This window comes from Lactuca sativa, chromosome 2 (genome assembly GCF_002870075.4).
Source record: "Lactuca sativa cultivar Salinas chromosome 2, Lsat_Salinas_v11, whole genome shotgun sequence".
Classification (NCBI taxonomy): Eukaryota; Viridiplantae; Streptophyta; class Magnoliopsida; order Asterales; family Asteraceae; genus Lactuca; species Lactuca sativa.
The window spans coordinates 116800200-116823345 of NC_056624.2; the positions used below are offsets into that span (position 1 = coordinate 116800200).

General features: G+C 30.8%; 1 protein-coding gene and 1 long non-coding RNA gene across 7 annotated transcripts; both read right to left on the reverse strand.

Moving 5' to 3' along the window:
• Window positions 1-1543: 1543 nt before the first annotated feature.
• LOC111884581 (uncharacterized) lies at window positions 1544-4146 on the reverse strand. The gene is made up of 3 exons (XR_002847828.3): window positions 3902-4146; window positions 2833-2886; window positions 1544-1749 (listed from the first exon to the last, which is right to left on the reverse strand). It is a non-coding gene; the product is annotated as an uncharacterized LOC111884581 (long non-coding RNA).
• A 4847-nt stretch (window positions 4147-8993) lies between these two features.
• On the reverse strand, window positions 8994-12510 carry LOC111884579 (probable magnesium transporter NIPA1). Of its 6 annotated transcripts, none has more exons than XM_052768396.1 (8): window positions 12493-12510; window positions 11494-11550; window positions 11151-11241; window positions 10777-10937; window positions 10549-10676; window positions 9809-9946; window positions 9634-9726; window positions 8994-9533 (listed from the first exon to the last, which is right to left on the reverse strand). In XM_052768396.1, exons 2-8 carry the CDS (start codon window positions 11501-11503, stop codon window positions 9348-9350), a joined length of 807 nt encoding a protein of 268 aa, XP_052624356.1. In that variant the 5' UTR covers window positions 11504-11550; window positions 12493-12510; the 3' UTR covers window positions 8994-9347. The 6 variants fall into 6 exon arrangements, with proteins under 6 accessions (XP_052624356.1, XP_042755092.1, XP_023736654.1 ...); XM_042899158.2 differs by lacking the exon at window positions 12493-12510 and adding an exon at window positions 11750-12419 and having other exon boundaries at window positions 10777-10904; XM_023880886.3 differs by lacking the exon at window positions 12493-12510 and adding an exon at window positions 11750-12416.
• Window positions 12511-23146: the final 10636 nt, after the last annotated feature.

Below are 23146 nucleotides of genomic sequence, written 5' to 3' on the forward strand. Positions count from 1 at the left end.
AAGTGTAAAGAAATAAAACTAAAGTGGTAAAAGTATGAATTGGAAAAGGTTAAGGCAAAAGTGTAAGGAAATAAAACTAAAGTGGCAAAAGTATGAATTGGGAAAAAGTTAAAAGTGGAAAAAGTATGAAATGGAAAAGGTTAAGGCAAAAATGTAAAAAAAATAAAAGTTAAGTGTCAAAAGTATGAATTAGGAAAAGTTACTGTTAAAATATCCATGTGCTTTAATATATATATATATATATATATATATATATATATATATATATATATATATATATATATATATATATATATATGGATGTCTATTTGTAGAGAATAAAAAATCATGAATTTTCGTATATTTAAAATCATTTTTTGATAAAAATAGCTTCTAAAAATTAAAAAAAAAACAAAAAAACCCTATGTTTTTATATATATTAAGGTAATGATTAGCATAGTTTAAGGAAATATGTTTTGTTGGAAAACACATGTCTATTCATTTCCCATTTCTGCTGGTACAACGGAGGCTTTTGCGGCAAAATTAAATAAATGGCTGAGAATGATTCCCCCATTCTCAACCTTTTTTTTCTCAATTGAACTCTGCTATTTATATATATATATATATATATATATATATATATATATATATATATATATATATATATAGTTAGGTTCAAATGTTTTTACTATCTATTATGTGCTTGTAGAATTGATTCTGGACCAATCATTTTAGTTATTTTAAGAAAGTAATTAATGCATATTAAATGCTGAAGTTCTAATTAATGCTCATTATATCTCTTAAAATAACTAAAATGATTGGTCCAGAATCAATCTTACATGCACAAAATAGATAGTTAGAACAATATAACCTAACCATATATATATATATATATATATATATATATATATATATATATATATATATATATATATATATATATATATATATATATATATATATATATATATATATATATGAAAAATGAATATACCATAGAAGATATATAATGTTAGGTACCAAAAACCTACCATACTACGTCGTTTTTGTATCATATATGAAATGTAATCATCCAAAGTTCTTAAAATTCAACTCGTAACTTGATTACTTCCAAAACATTTAGAAATTTCACCATTAACTTTCTTTTATATCATATCGTTTTGTCGAACACCTACCAGACTATACTTATGATACTTTCAAATGAAAATTATGTTAGAGGAAGATAATTGTGAAATTTCTAAAATCTTTGGAAGTAATCAAGTTAAGAGTTGAATTATAAGAACTTTGGATGATTACAATGCATATACGATACAAAAATGACGTAGTATTGTATGTTTGGTTACCTTAGTTTATATACCTTCTATGGTATATTTACTTTTCCCTCACACACACACACACACACACACACACACACACACACACACATATATATATATATATATATATATATATATATATATATATATATATATATATATATATATATATATATAAGGTTAGGTTATTTTGTTTTTAGTAACTATTGTGTGCCAAAATGCACAGATCTGGACCATTGGATGAAATATAATCAAACTGTAACACCGAAAATTTTCATATAAAATTTTCGTTTTAAATTCACTTAAATTCTCATATTACATTACACAAAATCCATCCAATTAACAAAACACAAATCTATCATTATTTGATTAATAATTCAGGATCCTCCAAAACATTATTCTTCATCTCGTGTGTACAATCGAGCCGTCGCCTTCCTGCGATCCTAAGAAAAACCTGAAACACATAACGCATAACACGGTAAGCACGAAGTTTAGTGAGTTCCCCAAAATACCACATACAACTCATTAGCCACTCGAGGCTATAACTTTGGAAGACCCTCTTGGTCAATGTATCTCTGTGGGACTCTCCAGTCCCACGGCTCGCTAGACCCTCTGGTCCGGTCTCGGTGAGGACCCTCCGGTCTCACAGCTCGTTGGACCCTCCGGTCTGATCTCAGTGAGAACCCTTCGGTCTCACAGCTCGTTGGACCCTCCGATCCGGTCTCAGTGAGGACCCTTCGGTCTCACAGCTCGTTGGACCCTCCGATCCGGTCTCAGTGAGGACCCTCCGGTCTCACAACTCGTTGGACCCTCCGGTCCGGTCTTAATATCACATAATATAACATATATACCCAAGGTTCTAAATGGCGTGAGACATGACGTGGCGGCAAGATCAATCCTCAAGCTTAACGAGCCGTGGCGAGCCATGACGTTTTTCAAGGCGTGATGTAAGGCGGCGATTTTGTATTAATTTAAAATTATATTACCACATAAATATAAATTTATACTAAATATAACTACTTTTTAAAAGTGTTAGATCAATAACTAATAACAAAAAGTTAACAAAAACCACAATACTTGTATGTCCGATTTGGAAAGACATAACAAAGCGCAAAAAACTGTGTCTCAAACAAAAAAACACGCGCCATAACACGCCATAACGCGCCATGACGTGCTATATCACGCCTTGCTACACGCCACACCTAACGACAACGTTATGAAGCTTTTTGTAACGGCGAAGCCACGCCTCACGCCATGGCGCGCCTTTTAGAACACTGTATATACCACACCGACAAATGCACAACTCAAGTAAGCACATAAGACCAATATATACACAGATTACAATAACAACATAAGTCACAAAGATAGTATGCATGATAACACATAACACATTATAAACAAGTAAGACCCTCTGATCGATAATGTATTAAGACCCTCCGATCAATAGTGTAAATAAGACCCTCCGGTCAATAACACAAATAAGACCCACTGGTCACACACAAGTCACCACACAGGTAAGTATAGTGAGAAGACTCACCTCGGATGACGAACAGATCCCATAAATGCTGTTGTTGTACACCAGCTTCTAACACTGTGCCAAACCCACAAATAATCTCATTAGGATCCAAGACCAAACCTTCACATATTAGGTCTAAATATGGTCCACCAATCCGGCCCATAAATAACTCAAGCCCATTTGGCCCACCAAGGCCCAATACCAAATGGGTCCACAAAGGTCCACTAATGGCCTCACTATGGCCCAATTTTCCAAATTGGGCTCAAACCCTCATATGGGCCTTACCCTACAACCCATCTAAATATTCTGGTCCACATAATTATTCTTGGGTGGCCCATCAATAGCCCAATCACCAAAGCCCAAAAGAAAGGACCAAGCAAAATTAGGGTTTTCACATAAAATGACAATTAGGGTTAAGTGTTTCTCACTTAACCCATTAAGTCCATCACTCCACTAGCCCATTCACACAATAAAATTGGACATAATTCACAATATCAATCTAACAATCCAACTGCGGGTCCTGGTAAAATCCAAACTAACAAACCCAAAAATTAGGGTTTTCTAAACCCTAATTAGGGTTTCTAGCCCAATCATGAACCAACCCAGTCCAAAATTAAGTGTTTAGGTCCATTAGGGTTCCACTAGGCCGGGTACCACCCACTGCCACCTCGGGCTGTGGTGGTCAGCGGCAGCTCATGGCGGCAGGCGGCGGAGGCCACCATTACTAGTCATGGTGGTGGTGGTTCCCGCCCAAAAGTGCTCAAACATCCTCACACTTAAAATTCACACGCATACAACCACCAACCATGGCGGCTGGTGGCGGCAGAAAGCGGCAATGGGTGGCAACCACCACCTTGAGATGGTGGTGGTGGATTTTCTGATCCACTAAGTTGCATATAACACCTCAAACACCGAGAATAGCAAAAATACTCGATCATACACTTACTCAGCAACCTCACAGGCGGCTGTCATAACCGGAATGGGTAGGAACGGTGGCCATAAGGTCACCGGCGGCAGGCTGTGACGTTCCACAACATCCAAACAACAAAAACGAAGAAGATGAAAGAAGATGGGTGGCTAGCGGTCTTACCTAAGCTTTCTCTTCGCGCACTAATTGCACAACGACATACACACGAACTACTCAACTGGTCTCGGTAGTTCTCCGATGGCACACAACCCCTCCGGTAGCAGGCGTCGCGTTGGCGTCATTCGTCAGCACTGAAGTGGCGGCGACGGCTCCTGGCGTTGCAACGGCGATAGATTGCACTCCCATGGCGGCGGCTGTAGATTCGTGCCCTAGGGTTAGGCTTGAGTCGCATAAACGGGAGGGAAATAGAACACAGATAGATCCCGCTCCCTTCCAAACTTTCCTTCGTTTTTATCACATTTAGCCCCTCCTTACCATATCTTCTTCAAACTAAGTCCAAAACTTACCTAATAGCCCCTGCCCTCATAAATCTTTACAAATTAATCCATAATTTACCATTTAGTCCTTGCTTCCCAAAATCTATTCAAATTAAGTCCCAATAATTTACCAAGCAACCCCTGCCTTCATAAATATTTACAAATCACTCCGGAACTTAAACTTTTAACCCGCAACTTCTAAAATCGTGACAATTAACTCCTCGAGGCCAACACCTTGTGATGTTATTATTGATTTTAGGGCTTCTAGTCATATTAACCCCTATCTATTTATTTATTTAATATACAGGATGTTACACAAATGTCATGATCTAAGAGTCTATGATAGTAGAATAGGATAACATGTACCATATAATCACATAAATTTGATCATAAGGGCATTTTAGTCAATTAAACTATATTAAAAAAGGAAATTTTTGGATTTTTAGGGATAATTAATTCATTTATTTTTAAAAATATTAATATTTTAAATTAATTTAAAATTAAAAATCCGATTTTATTCTGTCAGAATGATAGAATTTTAACCATAAACTAATAAATATATTTTTCGATTTTATTTTGTCAAAATGACAGAATGTCAACTATAAACTAGTAAATACATTCCGAAATAACACACAAAATCGATTCTTGAACTAATAATATACCAAATAATTACATTGTATGATTGTGATTCATTAAATAATAACATTCTAAAAGAATAACAAGTATAATTCTTAAAAAATAATAACATTCTAAAAGAATAACAAGTATAATTCTTAAAAAATAACAACATTCTTAAACAATAAATGTGGACATTCTTTAATTCATTCTTCAAGCCTTTCCCATCAGGTCTTCAAGTCATTTCTATTGTCAAGTAATTTGTAGTGATACACTTGTGTTTGCATTCTGATATGAAAAAAAAATAAAGAATAAAATTTGAGTTCATTCTTAGAGAACAATCATTGTAAAAGAATAAAATTAAAGCTTCCCTGCCTTTTTTGGTTTTCTAGGTCTGATCAATTTGTAGGATTACAGGTCAAGAATATTTTCCTTCTTCATTCTGAAAGAATAGTAGCCTTCTTCAAACTAAAGCCCTCTTTATTCTAAAAGAATATTGCCCTCATTCTGAAAGAATTTTCAGGTTAACATTCATTTGGTAAAACAAACAAGTTATATTATGGTAGGTGAAAATCAAAAATTATAAAGTTTTTTTTGAAAGAGCAAAAAAAAATTATAAAGTTTGAAACCATTTAAAGCTAAAGTTTGTAAACCTTTAAGTATTACTCAATTAATTAAAATATTAAAAAAAAGAAAAAAAAAAGAGAGCATGGAAGGGATTTGCTGCCATATCAGCCAAGCCGATGATATTCACATGCAAACAAACAATAAATAATCACAAATGAAGGAATGTGAATTGAATGGAATGGAAATATGGAATGGAGTCAGTCATTACCTTGAGAGGGTGTAGTAACATTCTTAAAGAATTTATATTATCAAGAATATACCCAACGAACAAAACATTGATGGAATGAAAATCAAACGAGGATGGAAAACAATACCCATTCAAAACATACTTACATTTTGGACCATTTTCTCCAAAATCATGGAACCGATATATGATCCTATGTGCTCATCCCTAATAAGAATATTAGCCAAATACAATCTAACATATAGAATCTTTGCGACCTCCCAGAATTTTCACTAATTTACTACCAAATTTATCAATAGAGTAATAATCAAGACTGAAGAGACCGTACCTTGTGTTTCAGTGCAACATTTCTGATTTGTGAAGGAATCAAGACTGAAGAGACGTGTATACTATACTTGCACGCATTCACAAATTGGTTGGTGTCAGGCGCCATGGATATGCAACAAACTTTGTGGCGATCACAATGTTATCACGAACTTGTGTCTGTCCTGAACATCCAGTCAACCAACAACTTAGCAAATATATATGCATCACCAATGTTACACTAAAATAACAAGAAATCGTAGACTCCCAAAAATAATTAATTACATGTCAATTTTGACCAAATTAAGGCACACTATACAGAGTTTTACCTTCAAATTCGCTTATGAACCTCACTCTGCCCATTTAGTTTACCAGTACCATAAGAATCAGCGGTTTTAAAGAGGTTAATACTATTATCGACAGCTAGGTTAAAAATTTGTTGAAGCTCAGTGTCCATGGATTCTTGGTACCCCCAAAGTAACTGATTGCCCCATGCCCAGGTTCCAAACCCCATGGGGGATACACTCATTGGCCCCAACTTCACCTATTAAAACCGAATCAAATACAGCCATCAGAGTTAAGGTTATGAACAGAAATTGAGTTACCTTCTGCCATGGCCAGAGAAAGCGAGGTATTTTGAGAATCTTGATAGGCGAAGCAATTGGAGAAGTAAATAACGCAGAGGGTGTTCTCGTTGACATTGATATGACCATCGGAGTTAAGGTCCGCAAACGACTAAAAGAAACAAAGTTATTTCTAATAAAATAAAAAAATAGAGATGGATAAAAAAAATGACAGTTGTGGATAAAAGAAACATGCTTACATTTGGGACCATTTTCTTCCTTATTGCCGATGTTCCCTGTAGAACTCGGGAGGGTTCCATCGATTGAAATCAGAGAAAGATGCCTATGAGAGAAGATTAAAGATGGAATGTGAAATATGGGAGGTGCGAGTCGAGAGATTTGAGGCGGTCGACGCCTAAATAGTCAAAGAAAAAGAAATCAAAACTTAATTTCCTTAATTGCAATATTTTAATTAAATGATTTCCTTAATTAAAAGTACAAAAAGTCCAAAATACCCTTTAATGATTTATTTAATTATTTTTTATTTCTTGAATTCTCATTGGTGCATTTAGGCACACAATAGTTGCTAGAAACATTTGAACCTAGCTCTCTCTCTCTCTCTTTCTCTCTCTCTTTATATATATATATATATATATATATATATATATATATTACAATTTTTGTACTTCATTTTCCATGTTTCTTTCAAACCTTTTAATAATTTTATTTTGTTTCTTTGCTTTATATATATATATATATATATATATATATATATATATATATATATATATATATATATATATATATATATATATATATATATATATTTTCACAAGCTGTTTTTATAACTTTATATATTAACTTTGTTTTTACATATTCTTTTTTCATATTGCATCATAGCTCTATTTAATCCATTATTATAAAAACTAAATAAAAAACAAATTGAATTGCCACAATTCAAAAGTTTAGTGACTATTCATAATCAAAAAATGTTCAACCTTAAATAGCTAAAAAAAGTTCAATAATCTTAGTTAGCTACAAAAACAATATGAAAACATGTTTTTGTCATTTATATTGACAATTTTAGCAAATATTAAAAAGTTCAATGAATTTTTAAAAATATAAAACAAGTTAAGCTACAAAATAAGCACAAAACAAAAAATTAAGTGATTAAATATGACCTTAACCATAACCACTTAGGTTGTGATGACTTGGTAAGACATATAAAATATATGGTGGATAACCTATTCACCCATTTTTATATCCTCAACCCTTCTGATCATGGAGGTTCGCCTGCAGTGACTCTAGGACAAGAGGCATAGCCTCATGTTCGCAACATGAGATTATTCTGTGCACGAAAGCTGGACCGGAAACTCTTGTTATGGAAGTTCATATTCAAAAAAATATATACATATATGACCTTCACCATATATTTAAAATTGAAAAGTGGTGTTTTTCGTTGGTGCTTTTCATTGAATATTGGCTTGTATTTTTATTTATTTAAAATAAATGCTGCAAAAAAATTAATTTTTTTTAGAACGACTAAAAGGTTGTTTGATAGTTCATGACTGAATTAAATATAACTGAGTAAAGACTTGAATGGGTTGAATTGGTCTGAAGCTCTGACTAAATATGTCTTTGATTGAAATCATATTGTTTGATTATATCTCTGCATGAATATATTAAATGCTAAATATGACAATTTTACCCTTTTATTATGTTTTTGTGTTGTTCAATTGATAAATAGCTTAATAAAATTGATAAATAATTATTAAGTAAAAAACATAAAAAACAAAATGGCATACAAAGGATGGAATGAACAAAATTAACAATGACAAAATAGTCATTTTTAACAAATACATATATTTACAATCTTTCACAAAGTTATAGTTTGAGGCTTTCCTGAATTTCTAGGAGAAGCATATCATAATTTCTCTTCATATTGTCACGTTGTCACATTGTCACTTAAGCCCCACCATCAAGGTTCATGTTTCCTTTATCCCTAATGTCTATTCCATCGGCTTCAACAATCAATTCACAGAACTAATATTTCTATTCTTTAAACCAACAACAAATACAATTAATCATTCCCTCTAAATGCTTTCATTCCTTTCCCACAATTATTACATTCTATTGCTGTGTAAAGAGCTGTTTTCCCCAAATATTGATGATTATGCTTCTATTGAAACATCATTAACACCAAAGTTCAAAAGTAGATTATTTAACTACAAAAACCTAAAATCATATAAAAGTGAAGTTACAGACATTATATATTGTTTTGTCTGTCATTTTAAAAATAAATATAAAAGCTAACAAACTATAAAGTATAATAAAAACATTTTCTCTGTCATCTTTTATCCAAAATTCGTTTGAATTATATACAGAAAATGTAACTTTTCTTTATTAAAAAACCAAGCTTTCACAATTCATTTCTAATGTCGTACCTTTCTTAACTTCAAATATAGACGAAAACTATTAGTATAGTATTTGAAAACCAACTATCTTAATTGCATCATTGTCGATCGATCTGTTAAATCAAATATCAAAAATTTGAAAAGTTAGACCTACAAATTAATACCTACAAATTCGCCAGAATATAAACATCATAAACCACAAAAAAAATAATCAAAATAACCAATAAAAATGTAAGAAAATGTCGCTAAATTCCTGAACAGATTTCTCATGTTTCTGATTTCTCACAGCATCTTGACACCATATGCCTCTAATCCACCACAAAACCACCCACAACCGTTAGCAATCTAACATGTCAGAATTCCGGCCACCGGAGGTTAATATTCCGGCCTACCACCACCACCACCACCGCTAACAACCGGTGAGATTCACACCTCCGGCCGCCTGGGGCTTTCATTTGTGCTTCTAGTTACAGAATGTGAAAGCTTAGGTGATTCCACCACCACTGGAGTTCCCATATCCTTTGTTTTATGAAGAAGAAAAGTCCCCGAAAAAATTGTCACAAAACCAGACAATTCTGTCACAATTTGTGTCGCATTTTGATGATTCCAATTCTGTAAATATAACGAGAAGCAAATTAACATTAAAAAGTTCAAAACATTTTTCCTTTTTAAGTTATTCGAGGTCTAATAGTTACTGTAAAATGTAAATCACCTTGAACATGATCATACTGGCTAAAATGGTGAGGCTTGTAAACATGACATAATATACAGGTGAAATGACAGCAGTATTGAAGGTATCTAGTGCCTGAAAATTACATAATTTTTGATTAAGTAAACATTGTATTTTGTAAACAAGATTCCATTGATGAACTTTTGTTTGATTTTACCTTGTTCAAGTAGTTGAGTTGTGTGAGACAGAAAACGAATAGTAGCAAGGTGAAAATCCATGTTTGGAAGTATATAAATTGGTTACTTCCAGAAAATGATAGCTTCATGGCAATTCCCACTGCTTTCACACACATAACCTACATTCCCACCAAAAAAAAAAATGAAAAAAGGATGGATGGAGGCACCAATCCATAAGGCCCCATTTGTTACACAGGACAGGACATGACAAAACAGGTTGTACTGTATTTGGTGTGTCAATATTGGACTTGCATCGGGACCAATGTCAATAGAACAAAAATTGTAACTTTTTGTCCGACACAAAAAGATGGAACAAGGCAGGAAAGGGTCTCGCTCTCAATCTCTCGTATGTGAAAAAGACATAAATGCCCTCCTCATCTTCATCATCGAAGATAGCCCTACAAAGCTTCTAATGTCCGGTCCCCACCAGTCCTGTCCCGTTTCACGGGACAGGACTCGACAGGACTACACAAGCTTTGTAGGACTATCTTCAATGATGAAGATGAGGAGGGTATTTACGTCTTTTTCACATACGAGAGATCGAGAGCGAGACCCTTTCCCACCTTGTTCCATCTTTTGTATCAGACAAAAAATTACAATTTTTGTCCTATTGACATTGGTCCCGGTGCAAGTCCAGTATTGACACACCAAACACAGTACAACCTGTCCTATCATGTACTGTGTAACAAACGCGATAAAGAACAAGAAAGGCAACACGAACCGTGAGGGAGCCCATGAGAGAGCAAATCCCGACATATATGACCAAATGGGTCCCACCATATAACGGCACATAACGGTAAATAAGCACACCAACAAAAACCAAAACAAGAAAGGCATAGACCAGGAATCCTGTTAAGACCTTAAATTCCATGTTAAAATAAACACCAAAAAACTTTTGCTCAAATGCATAGTTAAATGTAGTAAAAGTAATAATGTTATAATCACGTACTTGGCTCGGTTGCAAAGAACCAGACTTGTTTAACCGAGTCAACTTGGGTCTCTTGTGGGGCATGCAAGACAATTACGGTTGAACCCACTAAACATAATGCACACCCGACTACACCAAAAATATGCAACCTTTCATCCAAAAAATAATGGGCTAACACTGCACTGATAACATAATTTAATTTTTAAATTTAAATATATATATATCTATATATATATATATATATATATATATATATATATATATATATATATATATATATATATATATATATATATATATATATATATATATATATATATATGTAAAAAGTAAAAAACAACAACTATAAATCAAGATACGTATAATAATAATAATAATAAATCATAATCGAATACCTTATAATCATACTTAAAGCTCCTAATGGGGTTACGAGAATTGCTGGAGCATATGCATAGGCAGCAAAATTTGCTACCTCGCCTATTATCACTACCAAAAAAAAAAAAAAAAAAAAAAATCAAAAACAATAATGAAACTATGATCATATTAGCACTAATAGTCTAATACACCACATCTCATCAGAATTTGTAACAAATCGTAGAAGTCTAACTTAATTCGAATACCAAAATACAATTGTTTAAACAAAAAAAAAAACTAAAATGTTTTCAAGATGATAAAATTGGAAAATAAATATAAAAACAAATAATATGCATTTTGTGATTGTGATGTGATAGAACTTACTGCTCACCATCCCAGCCCACCACCATGGTTCCTTCAAGTATGTGTAGCCTCCTTCACCTATTTACAAAATTGCCATCGAATCGATATACATCATTCTCGATTGATCAATAATCAATTCACACATTATAATACAAATATTTTCACGATATTGTAAACCCTATTTCTCGATATACACCTATAGAGAGTTTACACAAGTAAAAACAGCGAATCATTATCAAAAAATGAAATATAAGAGGAAGGAATGGAAACCTCAAACCTGCTCTAATTCCAGTAGCACCAGCTTTCATGAGACCTTTTTTCTTAATAATAAAGCTAGATCCAATAAATAAACTTGAAGATATAGCTAATACAAGTCCATGTATATTATCAGACGACATTCCCCCCATTTTTAGGTAAAAAAATGGAGAGAATATGAGAATATGAGAATATCCAAAACCTAAATTAACGATTTGGTTTTCGAATTTCGATTTGAGCAAGAAATTAAATCGTCTAGACCCACGAACGAGTTCACAATCACAATCGTTTCCTCTATGTATCGATCGATATCTACTTTAAAGAATCAAAATTGAACTCCCAACATAAAAATTTCACCTTTTTGGGTGTCTTGTCAAAATGGGTATCTTGTAAAAGGAATCTTTTTCGTTATCGATTCATATGGAAGGTGATTGATCACATGTTTAGTGTAAAGGGTTTTGAAAAGTTTGAACTTTTAAAAGTAAAGCTTCGTGTCTCTTTCTCTAAAATAGAAGAGAGAAAGATGAAAAAGAGAAGACGAAGGAAGCAACAGAGCAACAAACACTCGAATAGTACGTCTATTTGCATGCGCTTGAAGAAACGAGTGAAAAAAAAGTGATAAATTGTTCAAAATTGTACTTTGTTATCGTTTTGAAAGTATGATCTTAACGGGAAGAAGTAAATGGGCCGGGTCAAATAATGTTGTAATGTGGTATGCTTGTTTACTTGACATGTGTATAACGGGATTGTAGCATAGAAAGATACCTTTTTTGCATTCTTCATGAGAAAAGCATCGAAGAGAAAGGCTTCAATGGTAATTCCTTCTTAGCCTTAATGAAGTTCTATTTGTTATATATAAACAACAATGAAAATAGAGTATGAGACATGTAAGATGTTGGAAGACTCTATTCGAGTATGTAAAATCGTTTTCATACATGATTTCAGACATAAAAATAATAAAAAGAAATATTAGTGTTTGATACTTTTTGGTTTTCTAGAAGGAGGATATAAAGGCTCTTAATAAAGTTTAACGGGTCATGAATTGTAATGTTATGTAGTTTTTGAAAAGAAAAAATATATATTTTTGCAATTTAAAAGCAATATCTATTAAGATAAACCTCTTTCATTAATTTCTTATATTTAATGACCATAAATGGAAACAAAATTGAATCCCAATATCATATCTCTATGAATTTGATATGTTATATACGGATAGATAACTGTCAGATATCGTATTTTAAGAGTTTCAAACTATACTTGTACCTAACAAAGTATTTGAAAGATTAAAACCATGTGATTATGACTACCCAATGTCCATAAAACCTAAATGCTTTTGGCAATTGAAACTTTCTAAAAGACATTCATATTTGGTAAATGTGGATGTCCTAAATCTTTTTGGGTTTCCTTAAGATCTAAGAAACAATTATATGGTAGTGAAACATAATTGCTATTCATTGTAGAATGTATAAAATATAAGATTTGAATTTATCAATTGTTAATTATAATGGAAAAGAAACATCAATCAAGTTAGGTCAAATAATTTTCTTTGGACTTTAATGCTATAAATACACTTTCTTTTATATTTGCTATTTTTTTTCTTTGGTAATGACGCCTATGAATCGGCCATATAGTTCATGAGGTTAGGCATCGCCATGTAATTAGGTTCATAAGCAACATAGTTGCATTGCATGACAACTATTTTATAGCATAATATTAAAAATAAAAATATTCGATTTAGGGATGCTTTTCAAACATCTTTTTCAAGAAAATGACTTTGTTATTATAAAATGTAGGTGAAATCCGTTGTTTTTTTTTTGTAAACTTCAATGCTTGTTTGGTTAGATAAGAATAATTAAAACTTGATAGATGTTTGGAACAAAAACGTTAGACCAAATTGATCATTGAATAACTTGTAGTCTACCCAATAAGGACAACTCTTATAAAAAATCACTTCCTTAATGCTACCCTATCAAAATAAATATTTATTTGCTTTAAGTATAAGCTCTGAATAGATGCATAAGTATTTTATAACATAGTACTCAGAATAGATAATATTTTTACTTATTTAGTATAATGATATTGTGCAAATAAATGATAGTTGATACTTTATCTAAGAAGAATAAAGGGTTATATCATATGGAAGGATGTCATAGTTGTAATAAGAGTCTAACATCTAGATTAGATTTTTTTTTAAATCATAGTTTAACTTTGTGTTTAGTCCATAATCATGCTCCTGAATAAGTTGGTATGTGTTAAAATATCTTGAACAGTGGAGTGAAATGTTAAAAACAATGAATGTGATGTCTAATATTAAATCTGAAACATCTCTTATTGGATTTTCATTTTTTTTTCTTTAGAAATAGGACACTTATGTAGGGGACAATTTACATTATGTGAGTATTGTTAGACGTAAACAATATTGCATGCCTACAAACTATGTCTTGATTTTTCACAACCTGTTTATAAGAAATGAAGAACAATGAACAAGTGTGTGTACGTTTTTTCATGTGAAATAAGTTAAATAACTACCATTAAGTATTAACTACTAGTAAAACAACCTCATGAATCTTTATAGCCTTTCAGGCTAGGTCCAATGACATGGCCCATCATGTTTAATGCCAAAACCCTTTAGCCCATCATTAGGCAAGTTCTATTTGTTTTGGGTTTTGATGACATGGCCTGTTTAATAGCAAAACTCTTTACCCCATCAATCCATTACTAGGAAAGTTTTATTGTTTTGGGTTTTGATTTTTTTTTTTAAAATAAAAAATACGAATATATATATATATATATATATATATATATATATATATATATATATATATATATATATATATATATATATATATATATATATATATATATATAGGTAAAGGTTCAAATGAGAACCAAAAAAGATTAAGAACCTAAGAACCAACTAATTAAGGAAAATACTTGTCAAAACACGGAATGGCATAAGCTGTAATTCAATAGAAAACAACAATCACAATAGGAGAAAACCTCTGTTGCAGCTGACATTAAACCACCTACAGATCTGTAAAACACCGCCTTCCTCCTTTCTCTTTGATCTCCGGTGTTCTAACACCGATAACCTTCTTTCTTCAGATCTATACTCCGGTGAGTGCTGAACCGCCAATTCGTCTCCTTCTTCGTTGATTCGATGAAGCTCCGTTGCCAACAACATCAAACCACCTCCAGATCTGTAACAATTGATGCCACCTACTGTCGATTTTGGCCTTCTACACCTCTGAATCTATAATGTATGCTTCGTCTCCAACCACGAACTAGCTAGAACGCCAGAAAACGTCGCCTTCTGCATTTCTCTTTGATCTTCGGTGCTGTAACATCGATAACTTCCTTTCTCAGATCTAGAGCTCCGATAAGTGCTGGAGATCCACCACATCTGCCTCCTCCACATCGGATTCATCTCCGACCACTTCTTGTTACCTTCTTCACCTCCAACCACCAAAGACCTCAGCTGTTGCAACCTATGGTCAAATCGATTCCTTCCCTACGATCTATGTCGTTTCCTATGCTTAATGTCGTATTCACTAGCTTCATTGATACATGTTATCTCATCCTCTAACTCTGTTTTGATTTCAAAACATGTCCTTCTCGACAAGCATTTTGTAAATGAAGTGGAGTTTCACTGAAATAAGGTAATATAACTTCATATTTGATTTGTTCTTGAATTTTTTATGTTCTAATACATATCTAATACAAAAAAGCTAGCTCAACAACAAGCTCAAATAAAATCACAGATGGCTCGCTATGAAGATGAACTGGCACGAAAAAGAATGCAAGCATGTTTTGAAATTCATATTTTTCTGGTTTAGTTCATGAAGTTATGAAATAAATTTCAAAATCTTGCAGGCTGAAAATGAAAATCATAGAACAAGAAACCAAGAACTTGTTAAAATGCAAGAAGAATCATCAATTAGACAAGAACAAGCTAGAAGAGCAATAGAAGAGCAAATCCAAGCACAACGTAGACAAATAGAAAGAGAAAAAGCTGAAATAGAAGAGAAACAATTAGGGTTAGGGCTATGGCTGAAGCAGAAGCAAGAGCCCATGAGGCTAAATTAGCAGAAGATGTGAATAAACGAATGCTTGTAGAACGTGTAAATGCAGAAAGAGAAAAATGGGTTTCTGCCATTAACACTACCTTTGAGCACATTGGAGGTAGTGATAAAATCTTGGTTTCTATTTCTTATTTTTTGAATGTATAAAACCTTTTAAATCATGTCTGTTTTGCAGGGGGGTTGCGTGCAATATTAACTGATCAGAACAAGATAGTTATGGCTGTTGGGGGTGTCACAGCCCTTGCTGCAGGTCTACACAACAAGGTATATCTATATTATAATTATTACTTATACTTGTTTTGAGTTTATTTTTTTTAAGAATATATCTATATTATAATTATTAATAATACCTGTTCTAAGAATATATCTATATTATAATTATAATGTAATCCATTTTATTCTAAAAATCTTGCATCTTCTTTGATATCTATTATGAAAAAAATAGTTTTGTTTCGATTGTTCCTTCAAAAAGCGTGAATTTAATATTTTAAAATCTCATTTGTCATGTGTGTGTGTGTGTGTGTGTATATATATATATATATATATATATATATATATATATATATATATATAAAATTTTAGTTTTAACCGTTATTAAGTTGTGAACTTAAGTTTCTTTTTTTATTTGTTATAATATTTGCATAAAAATAATATTCAAAGTTTAAGTTTTATATAGTTAGTTTTTTCTGTGAATTTAATTTATAATGTATGTTATTATGTTAGTTTATTCTCAAATAAAATGAATTTAGGTTTGTTAAGTTGTGAATTGTGATGTTTTAATATTTTAATTATTATTTAGTTATGTCAATGTTAAGTTTAATTGTGACCAAGTGAGTTAATATATTTTAAATTGTGAATACTATTAATGAAGATTCCCGAAATGCTCTATTAAACTGTGAATTTGTGTGGTGTACACATTATGTTTGATGAAATGCTTTAACAAAATCAAGTAAACTTCTAAGCTGTAAATACTGTGAACGAGGGTCCTAAAATGCTTCATGAAATTGTGAATTAAAATCTTAAAATAATTTTAGGCTGAGATAACGGTCGTGAATATATAATTTTTGTGTATTAAACTTTGAATTTGTTATATTAAACGTTGAATTTTGTGTATTAAGTTGTGAATTGATTGTATTAAACAGTGAACTTACTATATTAAACTTAAAAATAACTATATTAAGCATATTTTGTATGAATTTTTTGTGTTTTAAACTTTAAATTTATCATATTAAGCTGTGAATTTTGTGTATTAAGTTGTGAATTGATTGTATTAAACTGTGAATTTAATGTATTAAACTTTAAAATAATTGTATTAAGTTGTAATTTTTTTTAGGAATATATAACTTTTATGTATTAAATTGTGAATTTGTTATACTAAGCTATGGATTTTGTGTATTAAGTTGTAAATTAATTGTATTAAACTGTGAATTTACTATATTAAACTTTAAAATGACTGTATTAAGCTGTTGATTTTTTAGAATTTTTTTGTTTGCTTCTGAAATATAAGAAAAGAGAACCATTACACATATATATGATATTGTCTAATTTTGAATGAAGTATGTAAAATTTAAATTATGAATATTTGTGTAAATAAACTTTGAAAGAAACATTAGCCTATATATATATATATATATATATATATATATATATATATATATATATATATATATGAAAGTATAAATGTAAAATTTAAGTAGAAAATATAGTTGTGAATATATAACTTTTATGTATTAAACAGTGAATTTATTATATTAAACTGTGAATTTTGTATATTAAATTGTGAAGTGCATGTATCAAGCTGTGAATTTATAATGAATTTTGTATAATATGTGTTTTTATGCATTAAATTGTGAGTGTGTTTTTTTATGCACTAAGTTGTGAATTAGTGTATGAAATATTGAATTAAGTTTTGAATTAGTGTCTGAAATATTTAATTAAGTTGTGTATTAGTGTCTGAAATAATGAATTAAATTATGAATTTTGGTTTTTTTTAATCCTTATTTGATTTTTAGGGAATGATGTTGGTGGTGTTGACATTGATGCTTTGTGGTGACGATGGTTGATGGCAACATATGGTAGTTGACAGTGTTAATGGTGGCGATGGTGGTAGAGTAATGATATGTTCTATTCCTCACTCATCTTCTTCGCTGATTTCAGATAAGTTATCATCTTTTATGATTCACGTATATATTTTTCTTTTGATGTTTGTTTATGAAGTATGAGATAACTTATGTATGTATTAAAATATAAATGAGTTTTTTATACACTGAAATATGAGATTATACTTGTAAATAAGTTGTGAATGTATTGTATTAAACTGTGAATTTGTTGTGTTAAGCTGTAAATTTGTTCATAGCTTAGTATAATAAATTCACAATTTAATAGATAAAAATGCCTCTAGATATGAACATATAACTGTTAGTATTAAGTTAAAAAAATAGAGTCGTGCATATATATTTTTTGTCTATTAAACTATGAATTATTGTATTAAGCTGTGAATTTTATGTATTAAACTGTGAAATGATTGTATTAAGCTGTGAATTGGTTGTATAAAGATTTGAAATTTTTATGAATTTTGTATTTGCTTATGAAATATGAGAAGAAAGAATCATTATACATATATATGATTTTCTCTAATTTCAACAAAATTATATAAAATTTAAATTGTGAATATTATGTAAATTGTATTTTGAAAAAACACCAACCTTTAGATCTAGATGTATAAATGTATGTTTTAAGTAAAGAATATGATATTTTTATGTATTATTGTTATATATATATATATATATATATATATATATATATATATATATATATATATATATATATATATATATATATATATTAAACAGTAATTAAGTAAATTAAATTATGAATTGACTACGTGTTGCTGTGATTTTTTTAAATAATTTTTTTAATAAAATATGAATGATTTATGTAAACAAATTTGTATTAATTTCTTATAAATATAGTTATTTTTAATGTTGTATAAGTATGTAAGAATGCCTTAGTTTTTATAATTATGTTTCATTAAATTCAAAATGGATGAATAAACCGGTTTATTAAACTATGGATATAGTATTTAACAAGTCATTGTCTGACTTTATATACATATCTCATTTTGAAGAAAGAATTGTTGCAATGTTGGCACAGGTGGTTGGTGGCAGAATTTGGTGGTGGTAAAGTTTGGGTTTGATTTCTTTGAATTTGAGAATTAGTGTAAAATAAGTTCTGTTAAGTTGTGAATTTTATGTATTAAACTGTAAACGGACTGTATAAAGTTGTATTTTATAAAAGTTTTGTGTTAAAATGTAAATGAATGCATGCACGAAAATATTAGACTAAAAAAATTACGATTTTTCCATTTTCTTACAAAAAAGACAAAGATTAGGATTTTAACATACTTGATAATATTCACAATGTATATTTAGTTATTAAATGAGGTTCTTAGGTTCTTAATCTTTTGTGGTTCTCATTTGAACCACTCCATATATATATATATATATATATATATATATATATATATATATATATATATATATATATATATATATATATATATATATAATACAAACTTTTTGAAAAGAAATTTTAAAAAATAAGGTTGTTTAGATATCAAATTTTATATTAAAAAATTTTTTTTTTTTTAAATGTTAAATACAATATGATCCAAAAAGAGATGATTTAAAATATTTTGATTCAAATATTTTATGATCCTTAGTTATATTTTTTATGATTCAACCTATATAATGATCTAAATTTTTTTTTTTAAACAAAAACTTTATTTAATTTCATATATTATAGATCCAAAATCGTGTGATACAAAAATGATATGATCCAAAATATTATGATTCAAAATAATTTCATTCAAACTTTTATGAATGGAAAATATTATGATGGTTAATATATATATATATATATATATATATATATATATATATATATATATATATATATATATATATATTATTTAAAACTTTTATAATCATTAAACACTAAAAACTCGAACCAATATTTAGTTTATAAACATAAACAAAAATACCCACTAATAACTTCAAATATGTAGTAGAGACATTAAAATTTAAAAAAAACAAAAAAAAGATTTTTTTTTTATAAAAAAACGAAAATATAATAATACCCACTTAAATGACGTTCCTTTGACGTTCGTCACACATGATAAATCCTCGAATCCGTATTACTTACCACATACGTGCGCGGTGCGTCACATTCAAATGCGTCAAGTCCAAATATTGGGTTGACGTTTGTGCCATTCACGAAGTGGGTAATTGTGTTCAACTTGAACATTTTAGTCGGTCAACAGGTCATCCAACTTTTAAAATTTATATTTTTGGCCCAAATTTCAAATTTTATTACAAATTTGGTCCAAAATTTATAATTTTGGGATATATTTTAAATTTTATTACAAATTTGGTCCAAAATTTACCCTTTTGGCCCAAATTTCATAATTTTGTTATGAATTCATCATAACTTGTAATAAAATTTGAAACATGGGCCAAAAGTGTAATTATTGAAAGTTGGATGACTGTTGACCAGGTAAAAGGATCAAATTGAATACAATTACCAATTTTTAGGACTTAATTGAATAAAAAAAATATAAAGACTAAATTAATTATGAGGTCAATATGTAAGAATTTTTTTTTTTGCAATTTTCCATATATATATATATATATATATATATATATATATATATATATATATATGTGTGTGTGTGTGTGTGTGTGTGTGTGAAAAGATGTTTAATCAATCGTAAATGTAAATTAGAGTACAAATTGGACAGACAATGTAAAAAAGATCTTTGATTCAGCTCAATATCCGGATTAGTACAAGACAAAAGTAGAGAGAGAAAGTACAAGCACACAATGGAGAAAAGCTACTAACTGATTTATGTACCTACTCTATTTATAGAGTACTCAACGGATGCAAAATGTATACGAGGACTTCTACAGTGATAACAAACATACAAATGTGCCTAGTAAAATACATACACAATCGTAGTCATGAAAACCTTCGACACTAACAAACTCAATGCTACAAAGACACCACCTAAGATTCGATATATCACAACAAACATAACTCTATATTCTCTCCCTTTGTGACCAATATTGAATCTTCAAACAAAGGGTAGTGTCTTGATCACTTGTAGCAAAAATCTTCTTATTTTCATGTACCAGACAACCATCTTCCTTATATCTGCTCTATCTTAATTCATATTGTTCATGCAATTATTTATACAAAGAAGAACACTTGTAAGATTGTGATTTGAATACCTTTCAACATCTTCAGTACTAAAGAAAAATTTCTTTTTCCCACATTTCTTGTTCTTTCATGTAAATATAACTCCGAAAGGATGATTGGTTATTTCACCATCTTCATAGTCATTAATGTTGAATATTCCTTCTATTAATGACTTGGTAACCTTTGACTTCTTGTTGTAAACATTAGCTAACTCAAAATCTGTTAATGCTAGATTAGCAATGTAACAGTCTAAGAAGCTCTTAGTATGACCATATCCAATGATCATATCTTCCATAATCTTTGTAAGCATTATGACATCATTCGGATTCATCAAAGGAAATTCAACAACAGTGAAGCCACAAAGCACATTGTTTTCCCTTACAACACTATATCGATAATTTTGAAAAACTCCTTCGAACATATCAGGAGTTATCAGCTTGAAAATTTCCACCAAGGACCAAAAATCCTCTTCATTCTTTCCAAAAACAGCATGAAAATGAATCTTCATCTTATTAAATTCCTATGTATCATTATAATTCTCATCAGTCTTGATTTGAGCATGAGTAAACATGACATGATTAATTGGAAAGTCCAATTGACTGAAATATGTGTCTTCAATGGCATGACTTATCTTTGATGTTTTATCGAAAACATCCATTCACAACACACCACATTTTCAATTGTTTCATAACACCACACCTTGTTTGGATCTTTTTTGTTAAGACTAGGTGGGTTATTCACTCTCATTCTCATGATATTGTTTAGTCGCTTCATTCTTTAGATCTTAAGCTCTTCAATTTCCTTCTTTTCTTTTGCTGTTGGCTCCACTTGAACTGTAACACCTCAAATTTTAGACCAAATTTTTCATTTTTAAATTACCAAAAATAAAGTTTCACAAGCCAAGTCATCAAACACATAATCATCCAAAATAACCATTATCACAAAAGATCAGAGTTTCTCAAACTTTCTCAGTAACAAAGCTCCCAGCGAGTGTGTATAATAAGAACTTTGTCTTCCTGCCGTCCTCATAAGTACCTGAAAAACATAAATCAACAACCATAAGCATGAAGCTTAGTGAGTTCCCCAAAATACCACATACAACACAAAACAACTATGGATTATCAGCAACCTTGGGGACTATCAGCAGTCCTAGTGGGCAACAACACGCCCTATGGGTTATTAGCAACCCTGGAGACTACACGTAGTCTTAGTCACACATAAAAAACATAAAGAAAAATAATAGTAGACCCAACTGGTCATCAAAAATACAACTATTCTACCGCACATATAAGAATAAGTAAGGAGACTCACCTGATGCCGACGACAAGTAAATCTCACACTCGAACTGCCGGAACTAGACTCCGCCTAATCAACAAAATAATTAACCCTCATTAATAATTAAGGTCCAAAACTCAACTCGCGTGTCTAAATCCCACAACTAAGTCCTTTAAGGGCAAAAAGACCATTTTTCCCTTCTCATGGTCCAAAACCCTAAATTTTGACCAAAATTCAAAAGTCAAAGAAAGTCAACTACTTAGCGCATACGTTGGGTGTACTCTCTCTTACATGAGGCGTACTATGTGATCGGGGACCAATTAGGGGTGGAACTGGCTACGCAGGGAGTAGCCAGGAGTACACCCGACGTACTCCATCTGATCCAAATTCACCAATTTTTATGTCTTAATCCGTTAAGACACTTAACCCAACTCAAATCTGACCATCCTAAGGTGTCTTAATCCATAAAGTCGTCGACTTTAAGCCTTTGCATGGCTAGAAAGGGCCCAATGCAACAAACTTTACTTCCATCACACTCTACGTCACTTTACTCATGCATGGGCCATAGGAAACGATCAAGCAACTATTTTTATGAATCTACAATCCCTTAAATGCATGAAAGGACCACTAATATTCTATGGAGTGCTCCAAACTCATAAAGGTCCAAGCTTGGGGACAAGAAGCTCAGAAACTCATCCATTAAGATCAACAAGGAAACTTATCAAGGTACAAACTTTATGCCTGAAAAAGATGCACAATGAGGAATGGTTTCTGGATCTACAAGCTTGCAAGCAACAAATCCCTCT

Excerpts from the sequence above, each read along its gene's own strand:
- LOC111884579 (XM_023880886.3), bottom strand. The coding sequence starts at position 11,879 with ATGGGGGGAATGTCGTCTGATAATATACATGGACTTGTATTAGCTATA. Across the intron at positions 11,242-11,493 it reads GTGGGCTGGGATGGTGAGCA|TGATAATAGGCGAGGTAGCA; the intron begins GTAAGTTCTATC and ends TTTTTTTGGTAG. Across the intron at positions 9,727-9,808 it reads AACTCAACTACTTGAACAAG|GCACTAGATACCTTCAATAC; the intron begins GTAAAATCAAAC and ends TGTAATTTTCAG.